Source organism: Ammodytes marinus, assembly GCF_949987685.1.
Source record: "Ammodytes marinus genome assembly, chromosome: 1".
Lineage (NCBI taxonomy): Eukaryota > Metazoa > Chordata > Actinopteri > Uranoscopiformes > Ammodytidae > Ammodytes > Ammodytes marinus.
The window spans coordinates 9,029,944-9,055,896 of NC_137230.1; the positions used below are offsets into that span (position 1 = coordinate 9,029,944).

General features: G+C 41.2%; 2 protein-coding genes across 2 annotated transcripts; both read right to left on the minus strand.

Annotated features, from left to right (window-relative positions):
* Positions 1-311: 311 nt before the first annotated feature.
* Positions 312-19,248, minus strand: LOC307249693 (enhancer of mRNA-decapping protein 3-like). Its single transcript, XM_080026543.1, has 7 exons — positions 19,207-19,248; positions 18,221-18,393; positions 17,239-17,420; positions 12,126-12,488; positions 4,499-4,652; positions 2,161-2,378; positions 312-1,215 (listed from the first exon to the last, which is right to left on the minus strand). Exons 2-7 carry the CDS (start codon positions 18,382-18,384, stop codon positions 881-883), a joined length of 1,416 nt encoding a protein of 471 aa, XP_079882669.1. The 5' UTR covers positions 18,385-18,393; positions 19,207-19,248; the 3' UTR covers positions 312-880.
* A 323-nt stretch (positions 19,249-19,571) lies between these two features.
* On the minus strand, positions 19,572-23,450 carry cyp1a (cytochrome P450, family 1, subfamily A). Its single transcript, XM_080034315.1, has 7 exons — positions 23,349-23,450; positions 22,065-22,939; positions 21,804-21,930; positions 21,601-21,690; positions 21,219-21,342; positions 20,949-21,035; positions 19,572-20,665 (listed from the first exon to the last, which is right to left on the minus strand). The coding sequence occupies exons 2-7, from the start codon at positions 22,902-22,904 to the stop codon at positions 20,368-20,370; spliced, it is 1,566 nt and encodes a 521-aa protein (XP_079890441.1). The 5' UTR covers positions 22,905-22,939; positions 23,349-23,450; the 3' UTR covers positions 19,572-20,367.
* Positions 23,451-25,953: the final 2,503 nt, after the last annotated feature.

Below are 25,953 nucleotides of genomic sequence, written 5' to 3' on the forward strand. Positions count from 1 at the left end.
ATAGAGTTGATAAAAGTAAAAATAGTGATGTGAAGTTTTAACAAATCACACTGCTGACCTGTAATGAAGAAGTCGACGTGACTGGAAAATGTTAAACAATGAGTTTTCACTACATAGAACTAACTTATTGCACATAGTGATGATGTTGGTCATTGGCGTGTGTGCTAAAGAAAATGTATCCTCACAAGTGCCGTGCCACAGTACCACTTTTAATTTCCAGTGTCAGTGGTTATAAACACATACAAAACACCCAGCCGTACAGAAAGAGTTCACATTTCTATTTCTCATTCATGATTCCTGAGATGTATTGCAAAATAAATACAAATATAGATTCTGTGTAATATCACCTACTCCGTGAAACATGCTACAACCATGGCTAGACAAAACAAACCCATTTGACAAATAAAAAATAAAAAAGCTTAAATTGAAATACAATGGACACGGATCAAGTATGGGGCAGTGTGGTTGTCTGTGCTCCGGGTCACAGGGTCAGGATAAGACTGCACATGTAATCTAAAGGAGGAAACAGGAACTGTGTCTGTGCCTCTGGCTGGTCACTGTGTCAGAGGTCATAGACAGACTCACATTGGTCAGCATTTTGTAAACATAATCACAGAGCCCTTATCAAAACACGCTGAAGAACAGGAAACCATTCACTCAAAAACAAAAGGTGTCGCACGCAACAACCACTGAGAGTTTCCAGAGGATATGAGGAAAAACCGTCACCATATGCACCATTAACTTTGTAACAAAATATAGTGTTGGTCATAGAGCAGCTATTCCCTACCACCACTTACACAACCTTTACCCACTGTGGAAAAGCACAACAATCCCTTATATTGTCCATTTGTAACAAAGTGCAATGTCTGTGGGTATTCTGTTATGCTGAGTGCAGAGGAATGACAAATTTACACCCAAAGGGTGAGTGGTAGCTGATTCCAACTTCCCTGAAGACCTGCTTAGGGATGCCAATGTCACAGAGGTAGACCCTGCTCTCTGGCTCAGCTACAGGTAGTGGAAGGCCCACACAGAGGGTCCACTTGGCCTGGATGGGCTGAGGCTGTTCGCTGGACGAGGGATCCATACTTAGGACTGGAGCCCGGTTCTGGTTGGCCCATTCTGCAGCTGACTGGTACCAGGACTGCTCCCTCAGCAGGCGGTTCTCGTGGCAGTCTAAGCAGTTGATGACCAGATCAACAGGGCTCGTTGGCAGGTCTGTGATGGGAAGGGAGATTAAAGACACATAAAGATGATGGAAGCTTTGTTTCAAAGTGGTCTTACAAATAATGCAAGAATAAAAAAAATTGAGCACATTACCTTACTACTAAAAACTGAATCTAGAATACACTCTAAAAATAACATTTACTTTTGATCTACAACAATCTAAAATGTTTGGATTCATCAACAAGAATCAACATGAGTTGTGCTCAGAATGGTGCTGCTCCACTAGAGGGCGACATTTATCTGAGATTGTGTGTTGTACCAGGGCATCTTGAAGTGATCCTTTCACATTCAGATACTCTGAATCATGTTTCCATCAATCATCTTCACTAAGATGAGGCCAATCACCTAGTGTCAGTGTCAGTCCTAAAGATTAGGCAGGAGCCTATATCCGGTTTCAAGGTAAGTCAAGGTTTAAAAACCATCATACGGTTCTAAGGTATAAGCAGATATTTATTTTAGGCAAGCATTTATAAATTTGGCGAAAAAAAAAAAAACTGCTTGCCCCCTCTGCTTACAAGTCCTTCTGCTACAGCGATGTCTTCCCCAAACTCAATGACAGCTGAACTCCAACTCCATAAAAGGTAACAGATTAACTATGCATAAATACATCGTACAACCCCACTTCAAAAATACTCAATTATCCCTTTAAACTGCTCCTTAAAAAGGACTGCTTTTGTTTAAATTTTGTTAAGAATAATTCAATTATGTATTGTATTATGTTATAATACTTAATTAATGTTCAGAATATTCTATATTTAAAAATAAAAAGATTGTGTTCAGCCAGGAAATTTACCCCAGCATTTAAAAAAAAAACCTTTGAGAGCTGTAATCGCAATACCATGAAACCGTGCTAATTTTGCTGAAGGTTATCATACCGTCCGAATATCATACCGGCCGATGCCTACTAAAGACTGGATGTTTCTTGGAGAATTCTACCTTTTATGCTGGCCACCTGCTTGCCACTGGTTCTGCTGTACAGGTTGAGCTCACTGGTGACCGACTCCTGCATCTTGAGAAAGTTTGGCAGGAACAGAATGACTTCAACTTCGTGGTTGGCTAAGTGTCTCCCAGAGCTGATGCCCTGGGCTCCCTGGATGTGTGGCCCACACAGAACCACCACAGTGGGCCTCTGGTGGACATTTTTTGGAGTGAGTCTGGGGGGACAAACCAATATAGTATTAATGTGTTAAACAATAAATATGCTCTTAATCAAATTGCACAACCACCACGTCATAAGGAGATGATGTCGTCTGGCTGATATCCAAACCTAACCCAGTGTCAATTAAGGTCATTCATCATGGTTATTTAAGGACACCAGGGAATCCTGCCAGTGTAAAGGCCTGTGTTATACTGAACCTGTATGCAATGTCAACGCATACTGTGATTCAATCTTTACAACATACGTTCATTTGGAAAGAGATTTAACAAAGTGATGAAAGCCATTTTAAACAAACATTAACAACAGTAACAAAGCTGTTGTTAAAAAGTTAAAGCATCGTCAATGGTCAACACATCCTCGTTAGTGTGAAATATTCACTGATGTTATGCTATTTCAAAACGTTTTATAACTTGGCTACTCATTTCCTCCAAAGAAACCACTTTAGCGTATGTCTTCACAGGCCTGAATTTCTGAGAGTTCAGACTAGGGCCCGATATAGCACATCTCCGAAAACTTTTTTTTTTTTTTTTCTTTTTTTCAAGCAATCATGTTGAGTGAGATGCATTACTTCCCCTGAGGTAGCCTACATGCATAGCATTAAACGTATAGCCTATTAACAGCAGCAGCAGGTGTGTTGGATTAATTCACACTTGAACAGTTCCCCCTGACACCAATAGAAGTCATTGGTCTTCTCTTGACTGTTAATAGTAATTGATAGAATTTATATAGTGCTTTATTGGAGGTCATTCAAAGACACTTTACATCATACATATAGAAAATCATACTTATAGAAAAAGAAAACAAAATACAGACAAATTAAAGAAAAGGTTTGGAGTGGAGTCAGGTGTAATTATGCTTTCTTAAAGAGGTGAGTTTTGAGTTGACTTTTTAATGAGTTTATCTAGTCTGAGATGCTGATGTTTGGAGGGAGGGAGTTCCAGAGGGTTGGGTGCTGTTACATAAAATGCTTAATGTCTGAATTTAAAAATGTGTCATGTCACTTGAGACATATTTGTAACGCTTTAGTTATTTTTAGATAATGCATATTTCAATTAATAAAAAGTTCCTGTACACCTATTGACAGTAACAAGTATTTATATATATTTAAGGGTTCAAAAAAGTAAATTTTTTCAATATATATTTTGGGGATTTAAAAAATAATAATCGGCCGATTTAATCGTTATCGTAATTTTTCTCTGAAAATAATCGGCATCGGCACTCAAATCCATGTCGGTCGGGCCCTAGTTCAGACAGTTTCAAATAGACGGCAGTGGTGCACTATGCAGCGATTAACAAAAGCTTGCCGTGTAATGTCAGCAATTCAGCTGGTAGATATTCATAATATTGTTGTAACGAGTGGGACAAGGGTGATGAGAAAGCAAATAAAATGACTGCACATATAAAAAGTTAATAATAAGGAAGCTTGACGTAAGGCTTTCATACCTTTATATGGCATTAATTGAGTGTCTGTCTGAGAAACAGTGGGTCAACAAAGTAGTGTCCGTGATCATGGCATTAACAATACAAAATAAACCCTGAACTCACAATAATTCCTGAGTAAACGTCAGACATTCAAGTAGTACAATGCTTAATCGATCAAAGGATCTTAGATCATAAACCTGTTTGTTATGCAAGCCTCTGCGCTGAAGTTCTTTGATCTTATGTGAAACTACACTGCTAATAAAAGGTGCAGGAGAACAATAGGAAACAGTGTCAGTGTTCAGTCTACTGGGATGTTCTTCACCTGAAGGGTGTTTGCTTGAGGATGTGCTCAACTAAGAAAACAAGCCCTGAGGGGGGTCAAGGTTATCACAAGCCAACTCATGCAGAAACATGGTAGTAAAAATGATTGCCATAGAAACTGAAAAACATAACATGAAAACAAAGTTGAACGGACCAGCTCTAATGATTGTATAACTACTCAGACAGGGAATGTTTAGCACAGTGCTGTGCATTCTTCTTTTATTATAGGAATGACAGTGGCTCCATCTACACTGAACTGTACATCAGATATGAGGTCAGGTATGTGAGGAACAGATACAGTTAATTCCTTTAGACGCTTAGCAGACATGGATAGGCTGCCCTATAACAGTGGGCAGGGTGGTTATTCCTTACCTGTTTGGTCCGCCCAGCAGCGAGAGAGCCATCTGACAGGAACAAACACCTATGGTCTCCAGCCTGCGCTCCACAGACAGGCCCCAGCGCTCTGACGCTGCTAGCAGACGCTTATGAAGCTCATATGGCACGCTGGGAACCACCAAGCCAGCATCTGCAGACAGAAAACATGTTGAAATAAATAGTATGTTAATGCTATTCCTTGTCATTAACAGTCTCCATGGCTATCAGAGTCATGTCAAGTGGCCATGCTAAACCACAAAACTGAACCTTGCCTTTCTTAGAGGTAAATGTAGGTTACTTGTCTCGCCGAGACATGCCAAGATAAAAAGCAACAGGCATTGGTGCCAAAATATTCAATTTAAAATCTCTCCCCCTTCACACTCAGAGATAGACACAAGTAACATGTATCAAATGGAGTAAAAGGGTAGGAAATCTAATCAGAGGAAATATGTCCAAATTGTATTCCTATAAAAAAATAAAGGATCTCCATACACATATCTGACCTATTGCAATACATCTTCATGAGCTCTGTGTCACTTGCAAATCATCTTCATTAGCTGGAGTAGAAGCCAGAAACCTGACCTCTAAGATAAGCATAAACTTTGAGTCAACAGATAAGAGCGCTCCAATGGTTTTTTTTTTTTGGGGGGGGGGCAACACACATCCTCATGCAAGAACTTATTCTTCAGGGAAAAGCCCTTCCTCCTCCTCATGACCTGATCTTGTTCTCATCACAGAAGATTCTCCATTTCCTGTCCTGTTTGTCACTGCTGTCTGCAGCAACAAAGGGAAGATTGGCAGCCTTTACAAAACATGACAAACATGAGGCATCCAGAGTGAGACGCCTATCCCCGTGGGCCAGGAGTTCACACGCACCATCACATGGTCTCTGACCAATCCCAAACCACTAGCTGTGGGAGGGGGCTGCACTGGGCTGGACCCCCCACATCGGCTGCTGCCTCAGTCAAAACATACAGCAGGTTGGCGTGACAAAAAAGGGGACAAACATGATATAGTTATGAACACCTGTACCTGTATCCCAACGGCTCTTGGTGAGAGATTGGGGAGGATTAAACATAGGGGAGACATGGTGAACTGAAGAGTGGACTCAATTTGGTGTTTAAAAATACATTGTTTAATTATATCTACTAATGTATCAAAAACAAACTAAAAAGAAAAAAAATATATTTTATGGATTTAACACTGAAAAACATTTAAAGGAATTGAATTAGCTATATAAGTGATGGAGTCAAGAGTAGAAATACTATCAAAACTCAATAACAAATGTAGTGCATCCCACACTGTTTTCATGCTTTGAGAGCTGTAGGAAACAGCAGCAGCTCTCCCTGTTCACGAGGGGCCAAACTCAGATAGTGGTTGTTGTTGTAGACAAAGTAGATTTGGCAACATGAGAGCAATACTATCACTATGGCAAACGTGTGTGTTTTAGAGGTGTGCTTGCCTGGTGAGCTAGAATACATGCACCACTGAGTATACAACCTTTTCATACATCTGCACAAATAGTTATACTTAGTAATAACATCAGGACATGTGGCAGAGAAGCTGGACAAAACGGAAAGGTTTAATGAACAACCCGACCTTCCCTCACAACAATACAAGTTCATCTTGAGACACTAAAGGCACTTTAAAGGCTAATAGTGATTCCACTAGTTCAGAGTTTAGTACATCTGCTAAACCAATATATTAATTTTTTTAGTTTATATATAGCCTGGCACCGCCCCCCTACTACTTCCGCTCAATTTTCATTTCCCTTCAGTAGTCAGTCTGGGTGTGCGGTATATTCTTAGGTTTTCGCCGGACAGATTTCTGCCGGTCCAATCAGCGAACAGAAGGAGTGGCTCAGAAGCCGGCGCATGACATGGTTGGTTGACAGATCTAGAGTGGCACTGGCAGATCCAATAGTTTTAAACTTCAACAGACACCCGCCTTCAAGTGAGTTAACGTTTGTCAATTCAGCGATTCCAGACCTTCTGTACAAATGACATGAAGTACGATGGTCTGGTAGAACCAGGCTACTTTATATAGCATCCTCAAAAGACTTTGATAACATCTCAGAACACTTTACAGTTGAAGAGCTAATGTATGCATGTTTTAAATGACTGACCATACATACATCTTTGACATTTCTGTACTGCAGTTTCTTGTTACTTTACAGCCAAAACAATACAATACATCTGCAAAAAGCTGATACTCATCGACATATTTTGTCTAAACAATTTTGCCTCTACTGGGAACCAAAGAAAATTGTGTCGACTTTGTGCTGCATGTTTTGGTCCATTCTTTACATAAGGATTAATCTATTATTTATGCTGTTGCAGCCTCGATATGAAACACAATAACTGGTTTCAAGAGCAGTGCAATGTCAAACAACCAGTGGCTGGTGACGTCATGTTAATGAAAGTCTTTTCTACTGGGCAAAAGGATTCAATCCCTTTGCTTGTATGAGTTGTCATGTAAGGTCACTTAACCGTGTCAGAATTCTTATCTTCTGTGTATTTTCTGTATTACTGTATTACAGACCTACAGCACAACCTTTTATCACTGTACAAACTGAAGTGTGTGGAACCCTTTAAAGAGCCTGTGCTAATCCCTAGCTGCCTAATGCCAGCGGCATATTAGAAGGGTAATGAAAGTCAAGCTGGGGGAACTGCAAGGCTCAGGATCCCTTTGATAAATAAAGCTGCTGGGAGGCAGTTAAGTCCTTAATGGCCTCCTAAGGATCTCTGGCCTGGTAGCTGAGAACGTGGTGGCCTTGCTGGCGTGCATAAATTCACACCGGTACACACGCGCATACCAGCAGCACACACCTCATCCTAGAGCACGCTCACATCAAGTTGATGTACAAACACAGCAACCTGTGACCTGTTACTTTTCACCCTGGCATGCAACAAGGACAGAGTGACACACACATTCAACCACACAACATATGCACACACAGTCATACACAAGATAATTACATGGAAACACAGAGAATCATGCCGTGCCTGCAATTTTCCTTATCTTTAGGTTGGCCTCGCATGCTCCCCTCCCACTATTCTTTTATTGATACCGCACAAACAATGCTAATACGTTTCAGTGGGGAACAGAAATCAGCAGCATGGCAATCCTCACGAGAGCGATAAGCACAGTAAAGTCAACTGCCTCTTGTCATGCAAACTGATGCCTTGAGTGCCAAGCTCAGGGGAAGTGGGAGTTGCACCACTATGCACTAATTGCTCTCTCCAACCATCCCACCAGGTGCACGTCTTAATAACTCTCATGTTGCAGTTGCTGCTATCACCCCTCCTCCTACTCCTCTCACATTTACACGCCATCTCCTCCTCCCTCATACACAAGCAGTGATTTTTGCACACAAACATACACACACACCCACACCCACTTTCGGTGTGGGTGAGAAAACAAACTCAAGAGTCAACTAGCTAAACCGGGTAGCCGTGAGTATGAAGCAGCACTAAAATAAACTGAGCTGGAAGCAATCCTTCAAGCATGACAAGGGAACTGACGGGCCTGAAAGCAATACACGCCGGCTGGATGTGGGCCATGTGTGACTAAGGCTGGTATACAGTAGAGAGGGTTAGCCAATCCCCTCTGCTGCACCGCAAGAGTAAACTACTGTACATTGACCTGCACTCTGAGGCAGCAAGATGAAGCACCCGTTCATGGGGCAAAGACAATATGCTTAATGCAGTCATCTGTGAGATTCCTTTTATCTATTTAGAGAATGTATTTGGTGCTGACAGCTCATTGTCGGGGTCAGATTCATGACTTTTACTTAATCATTGGTGTGTGCAGGACTTTTATGAGGACGTTTATGATCTCATCTCACACATTTGTGTATATAACACTGTCTGGACTCTGGAGTTTAAGACATAGATATGATGAACGCATATAAAAGGTCTCTGGATCAAAAGTGAAACTTAAAATGCATCACTTACAAGACAAGTTTAAACACAAGGTTCACACCTATCCCAAAGTCACAGGGTCAGACGATACGGACACTCATTTTCGTCCTGATTTTTCCAATGTGAAACAGCATAAATAAATGAATAGAAGAAAACTAGAGAAACCAGTTGACATTTGGCTTGGTTGTAATTTGTGTTGCGGCCTGGCATGTTTGCGCTGAGGTTTCACTGCACAGCTGGAGTCAATCACACCGCAGGAAAGCAAGACAATAACAGGACCAAACTTACTCAAGACTGCACCCTTTACAATAAACAATAGTCTATAGGATCAGGCCTGTCAAACCCCCCCATGCCAGTGTGTTATGGCAACACTAACATACACCACGGCGGCACGTTGTTTTTCTTTCCCTATTCTCGTATTGTTGATTTATCTGTTTACTGGCAAATATTCCAGGTCAAGAGCACTGTGGTTTGTTCCTGCTTCAGAGGTGCTGTTTATGTAAGGCTGTACAGCGGCATGCTAATTACAGAGTGCAGAGGATGGGGATTATGATGACAGCCCTGGGAAGCAGAGCTGCCTGCACAGTAAGAGAAGGCGGCTCTGCTTGGCAGCTGTCTGCCGAATAGACACTGTGTCACCGCAGTCACATGGATATTCTGGGATAGTAGTCTTATAAACATCATGACTACTACAACTAGCTTGTAGCATACACAGCCAGGGGGAATAGGTCACTAAATCGCATCAACCTCCATCCTCAATCCACTCATTCAAATCCTATTATTCTTAAGGTCAGGGGAAAATACGATGCAATTTGATATTACATGAGAATAAATATTTTATGCACTGTGTTTCACATGCCCACTTCTTCACTATTCTTCCTCATAAAAACACAAATTACATTTTACTTAAGGGATCACTTAATATCCTGACCAGTCAAGAACATAACTTTTTGAGCACAATGAAAATTATTTCCCTCATATAAGCTTACCCTGCCTATTCCAAATTTGCTACATCATCTACCTCATTTTGTGATCAGGAATGTATGGAATTTGATCACTGTAGTTGCAATACAGCCTGAGACTGATACACCATACTATACCAGTGAGAACTTTCTCTATTATCATCCACTCGTACACGTTCTCACAGCTCCGACTGTGCCATTTCTCTCACACCTTGGGCTCCGGGGCCTGTGTTAGCGTTACATGTTGGCCTATTGCAAAAGGCATCTCTATATAAACAGTAACGAGAAGGTAACCATGTAAGTAAGCCTACCCCACGGTGACCTCTCTCTGGACTGGAGTCCATTGTGACCACCACCCCCTCCCCTTGTATAGTGCATGTTGTTTTTCTCATTGTGCTCAATAGAAACAAAAACCACAGCACATTCCTCTGTATTATGCTCAGGATCAAGTGTAAGAAAAAAGTAAAAGTAAAATATTTCAACTTTTTGTCAGAGCTGTAACACTGCTAGTTATGGAACTGATGATTCTCCTGGTTAAACTTTAAACAGTGCAAATACAACTGCTCCATTCAAAATAAACACTGTGTCCGCTACGCTGACATGCTCACTGATAAAAGAGGGGATTCATTCTATCTCTATCTCCAGGTATTTCCCACTACAAAAGACCCAATGTTAGTAATCTCATGTGAAATGAGATTATGGCGAGTGGTTAAGATCTTGGAAAGCACAGGAAAGAGTAGCAGGTGAGTAAGAGCTGGGGTATCAGTAAGGTTGTCAAAGTGGGTCCATAGAACAAAGCTTTCAAAACGCCTGAATAAATCTTTTCCTTTCCCTTGTATAATTCACACAAATATGACAAAGTCCTGTAGGCACACAACCTTTTTTTTTACACCTTTCAGGGCTGTACGCTTATTTTTTTAGGTGGTAGCACTGGTGCTAGCAAGCAAAAAAAATCAGTAGCACAAAAATAAATTCAGTAGCACACAAAGTATGATCGAAAACTTGCATAACCTTAACCCATGCATTTCGCTCTAATTACCTTTTAGCCTGTCATCTTGGTCTCATTTGAAACTCTCAATTAATGTCATATCCTAGTGTGTGCAGTAATAATTGTAGAAAAATTAATAGGGGTGCACTGATTGCAATTTAGACAAAATAATCTAACCTGCCTGCCAATTGCAATTTTTTGCTGATTCAGAAATATTTCTCCCCATAAAATTAATATCTATATATTTTTTGTATATACATATCATTATTATATTCATAATAATAAACATTTTTGGTAAATGTCCTTCTGTTAATTAAAACCTAACTTTAAAACATATAGCCTATTAAATAAATAAGTATACATATTGGTACAATTTAGGATAAGTTAAATAGGTTGTTGTGAATGTGTTGGGAGTAGTTCTTCAGTGGCTTATCAGTTATTTCAAACTTTGTTTAAATAGACTACTGTTGTTGACTGCTCTCTGCAGCTGAAGCAGTTGATTTTCAAGCTAGCGCACTGCAGGGCTGTGAAGCACGAACTTCCTGTTCTTACCGGCTTCAAAAAAGTCAACTCACGTTTGGCTAGTAACATGCTTTTAATGTGAAGGCGCACAGGAAATGTTTTGTTTGCACACGCGCTAACTTAACTGCGTGCGTGCCGTCTCCTTCCGGTTATTACCGTTGGTGAAGTGTAGACGCTAGGTCCCGAGCACACATCTTTCACCAGCCAAAGTGGAGGGTGGACTCAATAACTTACTTGCCTAAGACTACATTTACCCGAATTTGGAGAGTGTTAATGTAGAGCCCTCTAAGCAGTGTTGTGCAGCACTCCTCTGTGTCTCAAACAGACAGCATCTGCTCATTAGCACTCGTGCGAGTGTACTTGTATTCATCATCGCACGTGATCAATTTCAGTAGCAAATGCGATCAAAACTGTCGCACTGTACAGCCCTGCCTTTGTATAAGAATTGATGTGCTCTTAAAGGGATAGTTCAGTATTATTGAAGTAGGGTTGTACGAGGAGTCACTTCAAGGAGTTTGGAGACATCGGTGACGCCGGTCAACCGTTTATTTGACCTTTGGGTAGGCTGTGGACAAAAATGCCTTGTTGAGGTCAGAGAAGAATGGACAGACTAATTTGATATGATAGAAAGGCAACAGTAACTCAAATAACCACTCGTTTCAATCAAGGTATGCAGAAAACCATCTCTGAATGCACAAAACGGCCAACCTTGAAGCAGATGGGCTACAGTCTGCCCATTGTCCTCTAACCTCTGACTTCAACAAGGCATTTTCATCCACACAACTGCCGCTCACTGGATATCTTTCCTTTTTCCGACCATTCTCTGTAAACCCTGGAGATGGTTGTGCGTGAAAATCACAGTAGATCAGCAGTTTCTGAAATACTCTGCCCTTCCGGCACCATCAACCATGCCACGTTCAAAGTCACTTAAACCCCTTTTCTTCCCCATTCGGATGCTTGGTTTGAACTTCAACAAGTTGTCTCTTCCAGGTCTACATGCGTAAATGCATTGAGTTGCTGCCATGTGATGGCTGATTAGTTGTATGTGTTAACAAGAAATTGAACTGGTGTACCTAATAAAGTGGCCGTGAGTGTATATAACAGGCAAGAATTTAAAAGATGAGGCTGGTATAATGTCATATATCAACTGCCTGAAACTAGTTTGTTACTCTGCCTCAATACTTTGAGCTTTGTGTGTATGTAAGCATGCAACATTGTATTGTTCTCACCGGTACAGTAATCTTTGCCCCCATGCTGAGGTACTGTTATCTGTCGGTATATGATGGGCTTCCCCTTCAGAATGTTTTGGTCATGGCGATAGGAGACAGGATTGTGTTCACCCTGTGTGCTCTGATGCTGCGCCCTGTTGCTGTGGTTGTTGGTCCCTCCCATCTTGGAGAAGACAGCAGCTTTGTCAAAGAGAGCCAGGTTTCCCTCAAAGTCAAAGTCCTTATCAAGGTCTTCATCGGTCCCACCTCCAAAGCAATCATCATCCTTTGGCCTAAGCGGGCCTGCAGCTCCTCCGTTCCTCACACCGTTCTTCTTCAGTGCAGCCTGTGTAGGCCCTCTGCTGTTAGATGGACCTATAGGGGCTGGAGAACACAGGGAATTTAAGATGTAGACAAAAACATTGTTACAAACAAATATTTGATCCCATTTTACAGAAATAAATTTTGGCACCACTTCACTGTCTTTAAGTCTTCTTATTTAGCATATTTAAGCATTATATAAACATGTAACAGTAACACAGCCGACAGCTATGTAAATGCTGAATCCGATATGGGTCCTTAGGACTAGCTTTTATACATTGATGATCAAGAGTGGAGGGCTTTGGGGTGACCACAGGCCTCTCTTTCTTAATCTCAAACTCAAAATGCACCAAGAAATCTTCCCATCTTTGATCTGTGCTCATATCCTAGTCACCCCTGGAAGGAAGTATGGGCTGTCTAAGTAAACATCATGGAGCTGTATAAATGGTGTAATCCACACACTGCACTCAGCAGTTTCAAATTCTGACTGGATGATCGAAACTCCTTTCATCTCGTGTCTGCCGACTCTTCGTATCCTCTCGTGGTTAGTTACTATAACCAGCTGAGAACAAAACACCGTGACACACAAGACATACAATGGCCGACTGAGCGGCTCTCAGTAAAGTTTACATACATATAAGCACAGACAAAAAAAACTAAATGAACAGAGAACAAAAAAAAGAAAAACTGGAAAAACCTGGCCTTCAACCCCAACCATGCTGAGCTCTCACGCTAACCAGGAGACAGAGAGGCACAGTCGCACGCTACTGTCACTGTGACAGCTAAGGTACTTTGGACTCTCTCACGCAAGACACTAGGAGGCTCAGTCATAATACACTGGCATTGATACAAAGCCACTAACCAACTATGAGCTAATTTGAGACCTGCCTAAATATCACAATATGGCCTCACAATCACCACTACAGTGACAGGCAGGACAGATTTGTTTTTTCATTCATTCGGCAGTGGGTTGGTGTGTCAACATGGCATGCAATCGGTTTTTCCCAACGCTGACAGAATATTATGCAATACCTACCCGATTTTCCTCTGAATACAGATAAGTGCAGAGTTCTGTAAGTGATTTAATTGAATCTATTAATATTAGCAAGTGAAACATTGAGAGTGATGGGCTAACGTGTTCACGTGTGAAGAGGCATGAAAGCTACCGTCCTTATTACCACAAGCCAACAGCGTCTTTATTTACAAGGAAGTGTTTTGTCATGCAATGAATCAAATATCTGAATGACCTGGGCACAGCGCCAAGTAAAACAGCCTAATGAATAACAAGTAGCGAGGCAGATGTTGACATCACCAATTTCTGTTTGGACAAACTTACCACCACAAATGGATACTACGGAGCATTTATTAGGGAATATTGGTTCATATTCAGTTCCTTGAATTTATAGACCAAGAGTTTATCAGCATAATCATTTAATGATCCTATTGAACAATGTAATTAAGAAAGGATAAACCAGCTCTTACAGGTATGGAAATACAAGATAAACAGGCTGTTGACACTCCAAACGAGGACATGTGTTTAATGTGTCAGTAACATCCACTCAATAAAAGGAAGAGAGAGCAGCTGGGCACGGCTGTGAGAGAAAAGCAACAGGACAAGGGCTGAAAAGATGGAGCTGCCAACACTTCTATCACTTAAACACACAGGAGATGCTATGTGGTTAAAGGTGGAAGTCCATAATCATGCTGGGAAGCGACTGTGGGCAGTTGTATGTGAAGCTTAACAAAAACACGGATGCACAGCTGAACCTTTCCAAGATATCTATGAGGTTTAAAAGAAATCTGATGCAGGGATTTGCGGGAAAAACACTAATCTGCACACTCCATGAACAGAGGCATCATGCTGGTTATGGGAACCGTTTTCATAAGGCCAGAGTCTGGAGGTCCTCTTCCAAAATGCCCTTTTAATGAGATCTGTTTGGGTCCAATGAAATTTGACTTGTGGAGGCCTATGCATCGTTCAAAAGAAGGAGTTTCTAAATTCCCATCCTACTCTCCCAGAAAGATCAATGGCAGATATTCAGAAACCATTTCTGGAATCCGTGATCTTGTATAAGCAATGGCCCACCCTGCCTTCCCCTTGTTTGTGGCCAGGGGCTTCTTGGGAGCACGACCTCGCGTGTGAAAGGACCAGCCCTGCCCAAGCCACTCAGCACTTCGGCCCCATGCAATTTGGGCATTAGCTCCCTGGCCACCAGCCTGAGAGCTCAAGATTAAAATAAAAACTCAAAGGTAAACACTGCTTCCACAATTGATATCGCTTTGGCCTTCCGAGCACACTGGGACAACATGGCTTCCTGTCGGGGATGGGGGGGGGGGCTGGTTTCCTGTGCTGAGCTTGAGGGAGGGAGGGGAGATGGCGAGAGAGGGCAGGAGGGCACCCAAGCACGAACGCAGGCTTTGCACAACCTTCTCTTTAGCAGCAGACACGAAGAGGGAGGGGGAATGTTTATTGATCTTAGTCACACACATATTGTAAAGAGGAACTTTGGTACAAGCCTTTAGCACGCTATGGGAATCTTAGGAGGGTGGGGGGGAGTCATAACAAGACACTTTTTGGTCCCATGCTCAAGCGCCTTAATAGGAACTAGTTGAACACAGAGGGTAGGAACAAATGATGGACCAACAAGCTATAAATTCCCACGTATATATTTATATTCTTCTAAAATAATATGATATTGTGAAGTCGGGCAGGACTATATAATCATTGTGCTTCTGCCTTCTCGGACACATTCTTGTATATGTTGTTTGATGGAATCTGATTGATTTTTTATTTGTGCATTATCTTGTTTACTGCGATTCTTTTCTTGGTCTTCTTTTAAATTATGTTGATTGTTTGAGATTTTACAAAAAGAAATGCAACATGAAAAGAATCCTTGTCATAACTGAACATCTCCTGAAGAACAAAAAGAGAGTGACAAGCTTCATCTTCCATGCACAGGAAAGGCAGCATGGCATAGGTCATTTTTACAATTACTGTGTCCATTAGCCAATTCTGTTGACCCCTGACTCCTCCATTGTTTGGTGCTCCCGAGTGTGAAAGTGAACCTACTTTAACTGATTCCGACAGAGGCCACAGAGCTGCAGACTTCCTGCTGACTGGATGTTGACAAGAGGAAATGCCATTTTTAACATTTATCTGATCAGGAAGGTTGTGCAACATGTTCTTATTTTTACAACTACACGTACGGCACGACAGGAGAATGCAGATGTGCTTTTCTGTGTCAACCCGTCTGCATGACTGTGTCGTGTGACAGAACCAATGCAACTTATATTATGTAGGTTATTTAATATGTTAATTAAATCACAATTTAGATATAAAAGGTGTTGAGTTCAATTAACCAAGTATTTCAAATGTTTGCTGCCATAAAAGTGAAACCACAGTAAACTATTTGAACGGTTAAAAACGTTTGACAGCAGCACCAACAGCATGCACACCTGAACCCAATGAGAAGCCACCTGAAAGCCAATCTGAGCAGTAGTACATCATATTAAACCTCTCCATGACAGAGCATATTAACTTTGAAGGAACAGATGACTCAAAAGTACATTCTCAAACGACTCTTGACATCTGCAAGAGCCGACCACTTAGTTGACCCTCATCACTATGACGGAACACTAAACAAAACACCCAGTTATGAACGCTACACATCAGGGCATAACAATTTACTACAAAGATAGCGTCACTGAAGGGAATCAACCCTGCTAATAATACAGTCTGAAACAACAATAAAGGCTTTTTAAAAAGTTGGAACATTTTGGCTAGTTACTGGGCTGTAATAGACATTTTTGACCCGTTTCTAAAAATGGATTTCTTCAGAAGGAACTAGTGTGCTAGTAGCTGAGAGACACATACCTTGGGGGGTGAGGAAGTATGTTGAGAATGACTGAGATGGACCTCTGTATTGATGCTTTTTTTTTTTTTTTTTTCTCTCTCTCTCTTTTCATGCGATTTGATAACGTATACAAAAGATGTTGCCAGCTTTATTCAATACACATTCAGTAGGCAAAAAGTTATTAACAACTTTTTATAATAATCTGACCTAAAAGATTATGTCTGTCTGTTGGATAATCAAAACAGTGATGGTGAGTGACTTTGCATTTTCAGCCCATTGTCAGCAATGTGCTGGCAAGGGACCATTTTACGGAATTAAGAAAAAGTTATAAGTTGCGTAATATGTGTCACATGTGTTCCCTCGATGAACAATATCTATTTTCTGATACCTGTCATGTAGTACATGACTACCGATATGCACAATGCAGTTCCTTGATAACTAGGAAATGAAGCTTCACGATGAATAAGCAAAAGCTACAAATAAACTGGGCTTTTCCTGACTCATGAAAACCTACCTCAAGCTTTCTATATATTTTTGGAACATTTGTTAAGTTATGTTTCAATCGTCTAGTATTCTGCTGAACTATGACACTCTGCTTGTGTGACAGTGTTCAGTTGTTGTAGCTTGATTAACAGCTGCAGTGTAAAGGTCACAGGCTTTGGTTCAAAACCAGATTCTGTTATCCGCTGCGGAGACTGTCCGAAAACTTAACTCAGCACTGTTTATATGAGTGAATAAGACAATGGCGGCAAGTTAGGTTCCTGAATAAGCTGATAATCACATCCAGCTATTTCTTCCTGCTCATTAGAACAACAAAATACATTAAATACACAAAAGATGTTAAACAATTCAATCATGCTAGATTAGATTATAGGGATTAGAAATCCATGACGTAAAAGGAATGAATGGGATTTGATTATGTGAGGGTGAAATCTACCCCGGAGAACACATCTACCAACCTCGGCGAAGGATGCTGATTGGAGCAGCGCTGTGGCTTGGCGCAGGGTGACTGACTCTGTTACTGTGCCCATGGTGTCCTGAAGGTGTGGAGCTGGCTTCTGTTGCAGCTCCCTGGCCAGAGCTGTGCTTGGTGGCTGAACTCTGGATATCTAGAAACTTCAGTTCCTTGATATCCATGGCACTAGAAGAGAAACAAAGGACTGACCTCAACTTGGAGCTGTGCTCATGTACTTCCTCATGTACAAGGGTATTTTCGTAAACCTATCTTTTTCTGTGCGGTTTGGTCTTTTATCCACATGCAAACAACACATCAGGACACTAAAAATGGAGCATTTTGAAAAGTCAGGCCAAGCTGGAGATTTCGGAAAACTCTCTATTTCTGTATTTGTGGGGACAGGGAAACCATGACCTAAATTTGCACATGGCAAATGTTGTTTACATTTACTGAGCATGTGCCCCCCTCACTGAGAAAGTCACTCAATGTGCATGCACACAATGTTCTTATATGGTGTTCGATTACAACAGTGTGTTCAGTCATTTCTTGCATTTGTCGGGTGTACGGAGATGTATATCAAAATCAGTGTGCACTGGAATTTTTCTGTAAAAAGGAGGGAAATGTTTTTATATATATATATATATATATATTACATTTAAACAGGTCTGCCAACGTATAAAAGCATTTAGACATGGCATGTGTAGCTCATCAGCATCAAAGGAGGACTAACATAAAATGTGAAAAAGTTCAAATAGGCATCTAAAGATGGATTCTGAATCAAAATGAACATGGTTATAGACAATTGTGGTATGCATGCATGCAGAAGATTAGACAAGTACATAAAATGGTTTAAAGCCCTGTCTCATAATCAAGAAATATCTCTTGACTACTTGTGGATCGTTACACATTGCCTTAGGAGAACTGAATGAATCTGATCTGTTGATGTGCGGGTCAAGTAATTGGTCAGCATCATTCTTGCGTCTCACCTGAAAGTGACCTCGGGAACAGGACACTTGATCCCATTGTGATAGGGCAGTCTCAGTGAGATGGTCTGGCTGCCGTGTTCAACAGATGACACCTCTCCCTGATAAACCCCCAGTGCCGGCCCACAGTTTATAGACACAACACTTCCCAGCCAGTCGGTGGACATTTTTCTTTGCTGTGAAAAGAACAACAAAAACAATAACTACGGACCGCAGTTCTAACAATTACTTCACATATGTTTTGTAGCTACCACTGAGGAGGACAATGAGAATGTGAGGGTTTCAGCAGGCTTACATGATTTGTTTTAATTGTGTTCGATTTAAGATGCATAGAATGAGAGGCAAGAACCCTCCATGCTTGATCCAATTCACAATGTTATAGAGAACAAAAAGCAAAAAAAATAAAAATAACATCAAAATGATGTACACAAAAAAACGGTGATAATAGTATTGAATTAAAAACATAAATTTTATAGCCTAATTCAGGTAATTAAGACTAGCCTAATTAAAATGTCCATGTGTCAGAATATCTAAGAAGGGTGGGGGTTGCGTTAAATAGGGTACCTAAACTCAGCTGCTGATGATTTTCATTAATTGGTTCGCGTGCTGCTGCTGCAATGTAATTAGTGAGTAAACGTCAACGGTGCAGAGAAGAAATTATCACATTTATAGGGAGAACTAATTGATAGCTCGGTATTATGGGGATGCTCGACGAAATAAAAACTACATTTTATTGAAATGTCTTTTTCGTATCACTAGGTGCTGAGCTTTGTGATAAAACCGTGGTAGGATTCATGAAAAAAAAACATTTTATATACAGCCTATGAAAAAAATCCCATAGCGCTCTGCTGGACAGCTAACATTAGCTTCGCTTCTCTCCGCCCTACTTGCTTTGTTATCCCGACGGAATGCTGCACACTTGTGACCAGTGTTTAGTAAGTGTTGAATACTCAACCTGAGTGTATTCAGTATATGGTACAAAGAGTTACCTTGTCAAAAAATCTGTAGCGAGACGTCAAGGAAAGCCAAAGCTCAGCTGCTCAGTGCAGTTTCCGGGTTGCAACGTCACTTCCCCTATCTCCCACGTGGGTTTGTTGTTGTTATTCTCTCAAAATGTTAAACTTGTTCGTGAGAAAATTAAATGTTCCGACGTGATGGCTTCACGTTTTTATGTTTTTATTTTTTCAAATAATTGAAAAAATGGTCATCACTTTATAACTATGTGGGTGAATTATTATTATTATTATTATTATTATTATTATTATTATTATTATTATTATTATTATTATTATTATTATTATTATTATTATTGTTTTATTTTATGTAAAGACAAAAAAAGAACAGGAACACAATGCTCATTACAACATATTTTTACATTTTATTTGTGTAGCTTATAAAAGGTGCTACGATCACATGCCCTTAGATGTTATACAATCACTGATACAGTAGAGATAGAAATACAAAATTGTATAGTCTTCTAATATATGATATTTCATTTAGATGCACAGCAAAACAATTTTGCCTCAGATATATACAAACGCTAGGCACATAAAATTGACTTTATAACATTAAAATAACTTGATATACACACAAAATCACATTTTGGGATACAATTAGAGCTTCAGTGTATTACATCCACATTATAATGGAATACCAAGAAATAGCTTATACATGTAAATTGTATCACAAGTTTCTATCCGTTCAGTTCTGAGTCCTGTGTCACAGGAACATAAAAAACTAGGTTGCTGGGATCTAGATAGTAATGCCAATCCAGTAAAACATACTGTTTGTCCCCAAGGTAAAAAAGACAACATAATCTCTGAGCCTTTTACATCTCCTCAGTAGGAACAGTTTAGTATACAACACGGGAGAAAACCAAGTGTCTCCCTTAACTTCACTGACAAGCACCAATCACGTGCAGGAATATCTCTTATAGAACAAAAAGCATGACAGCGATATGCTCACACAAACCTAGATATCTCTGAAGGTCTGTGGCCAGCAGAATTCACTTATTAGCTCTGACACTTTTACGTTTGTGGAGTAAATTCATAATCCAGTGCCTTACATTCTGAGACAGATGCTTAATTCACTGACTCTTTACCTGACTGTGACCCATACAACATCTATTGAGTCAAACGCTGAAAATAGCCTCACACCTCATTCCTCGCTCGCATCGTGGCTGTCAGGTGGCAGCGTTTGTGCCTCATTGTGAGACCATATTCTGGGGTCATGTCTAGAGGCACTCCGGGCCTGGCGTGGAAGTGCAGCCTCTGGATAATGATTGCCAAGAAGAGGAAGACTTCATTTCGTGCGATGACTTCACCGATGCAGCGCCGCTTTCCCAAGCCAAAAATCATCACCTTCTCCCCTTCCAGCTTGTTGAGCTCAGTGCCGTCAGCGCTCAGGAAGCGGTCTGGGTTGAAGACAGTCGGATCTTTCCACAGCTCTCTGAAAATTGAAGAGAATGATTAAGTAAGATGAGCAAGTCGAATAAAAACTCACGTCCATGATTAGCATGGACAAATTGAGTGTTGGAAGTAAATGCAATTTTTCTTTTTCACATTTACAAATAGGCTGCCCTTGAGTAAAGGCACCCTCCTCTGCTTTAACAGATTTCTCTAAACTGTTTTTACTGGGCTTTTTGAAGGTGTGAACAATAACTTGGTCATTTTCATTTGTTGTTTTTTTAAGGTAAAATGAAAGATAAATAAACATAGGAACATGCACTCACGGATCATGGTTGATCTGCCACTGATTGATAAAGACACATGTGTCTTTGGGAATGTAGTAGCCATTCAGAGATGTGTTTTTCGACGTGCTGGAAAAGAAAAGACAACGTTTTGGTCTGTTGTGAATTTACAGGTTTGTATTACAGACATTCTGATACTTGTCACAGCTATGCTTTTATTCTCACCCAGCATAAACTCAGTATGTTTTAACACCAAATGTCTATAGGCACTATTGTTGGGATTCCCTTACATCTAAAATAGAGGAAACTCACCAGTGAGGGATAGTGAAGGGCAGGAATGAGGAATGACGAAAGAGCTCCAGGATGAAGGCCTCCAGGAAGAGCAATTTGGGTCTGTCAGAGAGAAGAGGGCTGCGATCCAGACCCACGTGGTCCTCTGGGGAGGAAAGATCATGGACTATTAGTTCAGGATGAGGATAAAGGCTGCGGACTACAGTTCTGTCTCACACGTTAACTTGATTGTCAACCATGTTACTGTGATAACAGCAAACTGTGAATCGCAGCATTACTTTCTTTATCAACACAAGAATGACAATGATCCCCTTCTATATGCATGCATTAGTCAGACATTTACTGTGCTGTGAGACACATGTAATATCAAAGGATTTATCTAGTCTAAAATAGCTGTACTTACTCAGTTCTTGATGAAGCCTGTCCTGTACCTCTGGGTGGGCCACTAAGTACATCACTGACCAAGACAGAGCAGTGGAGACGGTGTCAAAACCTAGGAGAGAAACAGAACCTATGTGAGGACAAGTGTCTTTCTTTTTTGTACATGGAAAGATCATTTCTTATCACATCATCTTCACAACATGTCTATAGAGGAAATCAACGTACCGGCTCCAAACAGGTCATTGACAATCCCTACGATCTTCTCATCTGACATCTGGATATTGGAGTTCTCATCCAGCTTCCTGTCCTCACAGTGGTCAATTAGAGAGTCTGTGATGTCACGGATGTTGTCCTGAGAGAAGATGATTGTACAATCTCAATAAATCGTTCATACACAGTGACTCAAAGCGTGAATCATGGTTAATAACAACACGGGAGAAGAACAGACTTATTACATTTTCGTGAATGAGTAGGTGTGGGGCGTACCTTGTTAAAGGTGGTATAGTGCTCGCTGACGATCTTCTGCACGAAGGCGTTGAATCTGGCATTGATGCTCTTGAAGTTCTTCATTGTTCTGCTAGGCAGGTATTGAAGCAGAGGGATGAAGTCTGCAGGGTTACCGCTGCCCACCACCTGGCCGAACTCATCGCTGAGGGTCACCAAGCTCAGGAGCTCCTGGTCGTTGTGGTCGTACCTTCGGCCGAAACACATTCCACAGATCACGTTGGCAACGGAGACAACAATGTGGCGGAAGGGGTCGAAGCTGCCGTCAGCCTTCATGACCGTGTTGAGTTGCTTGATCAGATACTCTCCCTCTTTGCAGATGTGCTCCTCCAGCACACAGGAGTACTGCGGGACGGTGCCCTCCAGGGCGGAGAAGGAGCGCAGGGCACTGTAGGCCAGCTTCCTGCGGGCACGCCACACTCCGGCCTGGTCTGTGCTGAAGGCCAGACTCTTGCCATCGTTAACGAACCTGAAGCTGTACAGGTCAGGTCTACCAGCGAACTCGTCGCCTTGCTTGACGAGAGCCTGTCGGACTGTTTCGATGCCGCTCAGCACGACCACGGGACGCATGCCAATCTGGATCTGGAAGATGTTGCCGTAGCGCTTGCTCATGGCGGTGAGACTCAGGTAAGGTCTGCTGCCCACCTCCAGGACATTCCCAATGATAGGCAGTGGCTTTGGTCCAGGCAGCCGAAGAAGCCCCTCAGGAATCTCATCTTGGAGGAACTTGAGGATCAGGTAGACCAGACACACCGTCGTAATAGCCACCAAACTCTCGGAAACCGACACTGGTCCAATGAATGGCAGTATCATTAGGGCCATGATGACAGCTCCTTTCTTTCTGTTTTCTGAACAACCTTGAAATGAAATAGGAGGGGCATTAGAGTAGTGAAGGGCTGGGAGGAAGAGAAGTGTTGTGTAACATGTTGACTGCATGCACAATAAAGTTATAAGCAACTGTAGACTGACACGCGGTATGCGTTTGGTATTAATTAGAATCTGGATCACATGCTGGAAGAAAACTCTTAGTTGTGTGAAGTGTGAGGCAATGCAAAGTAGTGGGCTGTGTTAAGTGTATCACCACTATGCTTTGACTCACACAAAAAGTCCATGAATCAAACACAAGGATTTAAAAAATAAATGTCCATGTTAAAAGTTGCAACTGTGAAAACCAAACTCATTATCAGCTATTAACAGCACCATGCTCTTATCATTGCCTGCTCTGTTAGAACTCAACCTGACCTCACATTCACATATTAAGCTTACCTTAATCAAGCGGTGACAGAGGAACAATGCTGTAGCCCCAGAAGTACTTTTCGAAATGGTAAAAATAGCGTTCAGTTGAGTTATTGTCCCGGTTTACTCTCTTAATGTCCCTAAAACAGAGAATGGGCTCTTGCTTTATAGAGCGCTCCGAAGCTTCATTGGTTGCTGTTCATGACGTAATCTCTCTCTCTCTCTCTCTCTCTCTCTCTCTCTCTCTCTCTCTCTCTCTCTCTCTCTCTCTCTCTCTCTCATGTTTGTCATGAATGAAGTTAAGCACAGAAAAAAGTTGTGCGTGTTTGCTCGTGCGCATGGGGTGCCTGCGTGCGATCGAGATTTCAAACAGTTTGAAACTTCATGCCAATTAAGAAATGACAGCACATTACCTTTTTACTTGTTGAAACAAAAAAGTTGTATGATGACAGGATTGTATTGCCTAAATGCGTTTCATGCTTTATAGACAGATAAGACATTACAACCACCAGAGGCAGGCATAGCCTACTGTGCTGTATCATTTCCAAGTTACACTATCACGGAATACAATATGTGATAATAGTGTAACTCATGTCACCTACTGTTCTGCATGTTTGTTTTTTTTATGGGATTTGCATTTACAATCTTGCAATATTTGGAAAGATGAATTACAAATGCGCAGCCTGTATATATCCGTGCTGCATGCATCTGCGCTAATGTTGTGCTTGCTGACGCAGAACCCCTTTTCATCTAAATAATCCACTCGCCTATCAATCTGTGTGACCACTTTTTTCTTTTTTTGTGACACATCTCGTGATTTCCATGATATTAACGCTCAGCTTTTAATGGTAATATGTTGTGATTCCAAACTGACTTGAATAGACATTTTTTTTTACACATCTATAGCCTACATTAAAGGAAACTTTTCTTGTATAGAAATAACGGGATACTGGGCTGCAAGAGGACTGTTTCTATACAAGTAACAGTGTCATATTAGGCTATTCTTTATTTTGGCTTTCTGCCTTCTAAAGTCAATCCTGTTTACAGTAATACAATCAAGGTTTCGGGGCGAGAACAGGAGTAGGCCTAAGTGCGACAGCTGCATGCCACAGCAACCAGCCGGGCATGTCTAAGTCCTGATAAAGAAGTCCAATGCCATTTCGTGCTTTCTGCGCTGGAGTTAAAGATTGACCAGTTGCGTGAGAGCGCAGTGATCAAACCCTCACCTCGCCTTTGAAGAGGATGCTGGGAGGGAGGGGGTCGTGCAGCGCTGCTGGAGTGCAAGGGTATATGAGTTCAACATATTTTGTCCCAAATTCAACCTTTAATTCTCAGTACTGTAGGTATTTACAGCACCACCTCACATTCAAAGGCAGCGCTGCGCCATTGGCTCTGCACGAATGGACTAGAGTGAGATCATACTTTTTTTATAACCACATTCGTTGTATGAATTATAAATAGTGTTTATTTTTAAAACATCAGGACTGTTACATATCACACCTGTGACTTGGCGCCTGGTTTGTGCAACAGGTGATACATCAAAATATGTGACCTGTTCAAGTCAGTGACTCGAAGTATCCAAACTAATCATCGCCAGTCATCCAAAGCTGTCAGCTTTACATAACTTGGACATAAAAATGTTAAATTTTCACTCAACAAATTCAGGCTCAGTCCTCAGAAGCAGCAGACCCGGTTCGAATACGGAACGTGGTCGTTCTCTGCATTTCATTCCCCTCTGTGCCGCATTTGATCTTTCTATCCAAACGGTCTAGTTAAAGCATAACAATGCCACACACAAAAAACAACAGTCTTCAATAAAACATTAATTCAGTTTACGTTTTGAGATTTGGATCAGACTCATGTGACAATGGATGTATGAAGGAATGACTCAAGTATAAACAGTAAGCAAGGCCAAAATGGTTTGTGATTTAGTCAGAGTTTCAGTCCTCTGTTATAAGACAATATTAAAAGGTAAATTATAGTGTTTTGATTTAATTAGTGAAATAAAAAATCCAGTTGTTGCTGTGGGATTTTGATTGTTGTTTGAATTGCATGAATGAACCTTTAATAATCCATAAAGTAGACCAAAATTGACAAAAGAAAGAAAAAGACAGCCTCGTGTTTAGATGACTACAACTGCAAGTGGGGAGCATATACAGGAGACGTCCCTGATTCCTTATCAAGAAATTCCGTTTAAAATGTTCTGTCGCCCTGAGGATTCTTTATGTGTCCAAATTCCTGTCTTTTTTTTGGGGGGGGGGGTTTCTATTATTTTGTATTATTATTATTTTTATTTTTTATTTTTTTTGGGGGGGGGGGGGTCATTTACTTAATTGACTGATGGTATGCTACATTATGACTTATTTTGTCGTGCTTGCGTGTTTGAACAGACGCTTGAAGTTACTTAACTGTGTTTGGAAATGCATACTTTGCAGGTAGATGTGAAATCATATGAGGTCAAGGTAAGGTTTTGAATCAAGTAGCGAGTTCGGTGGGTGAGAGTTTAAATTATTCATTATTATTTAACGTAATCCGCGCCTGTCAGCGCCGTGCCGCTCCTCTCTCGGACTGTGTGTGTTGCCTCTCCAGGGACTCACGCCGTGCGCCTCGGGGCTGCGCCTCTGGTGCTGCAGGT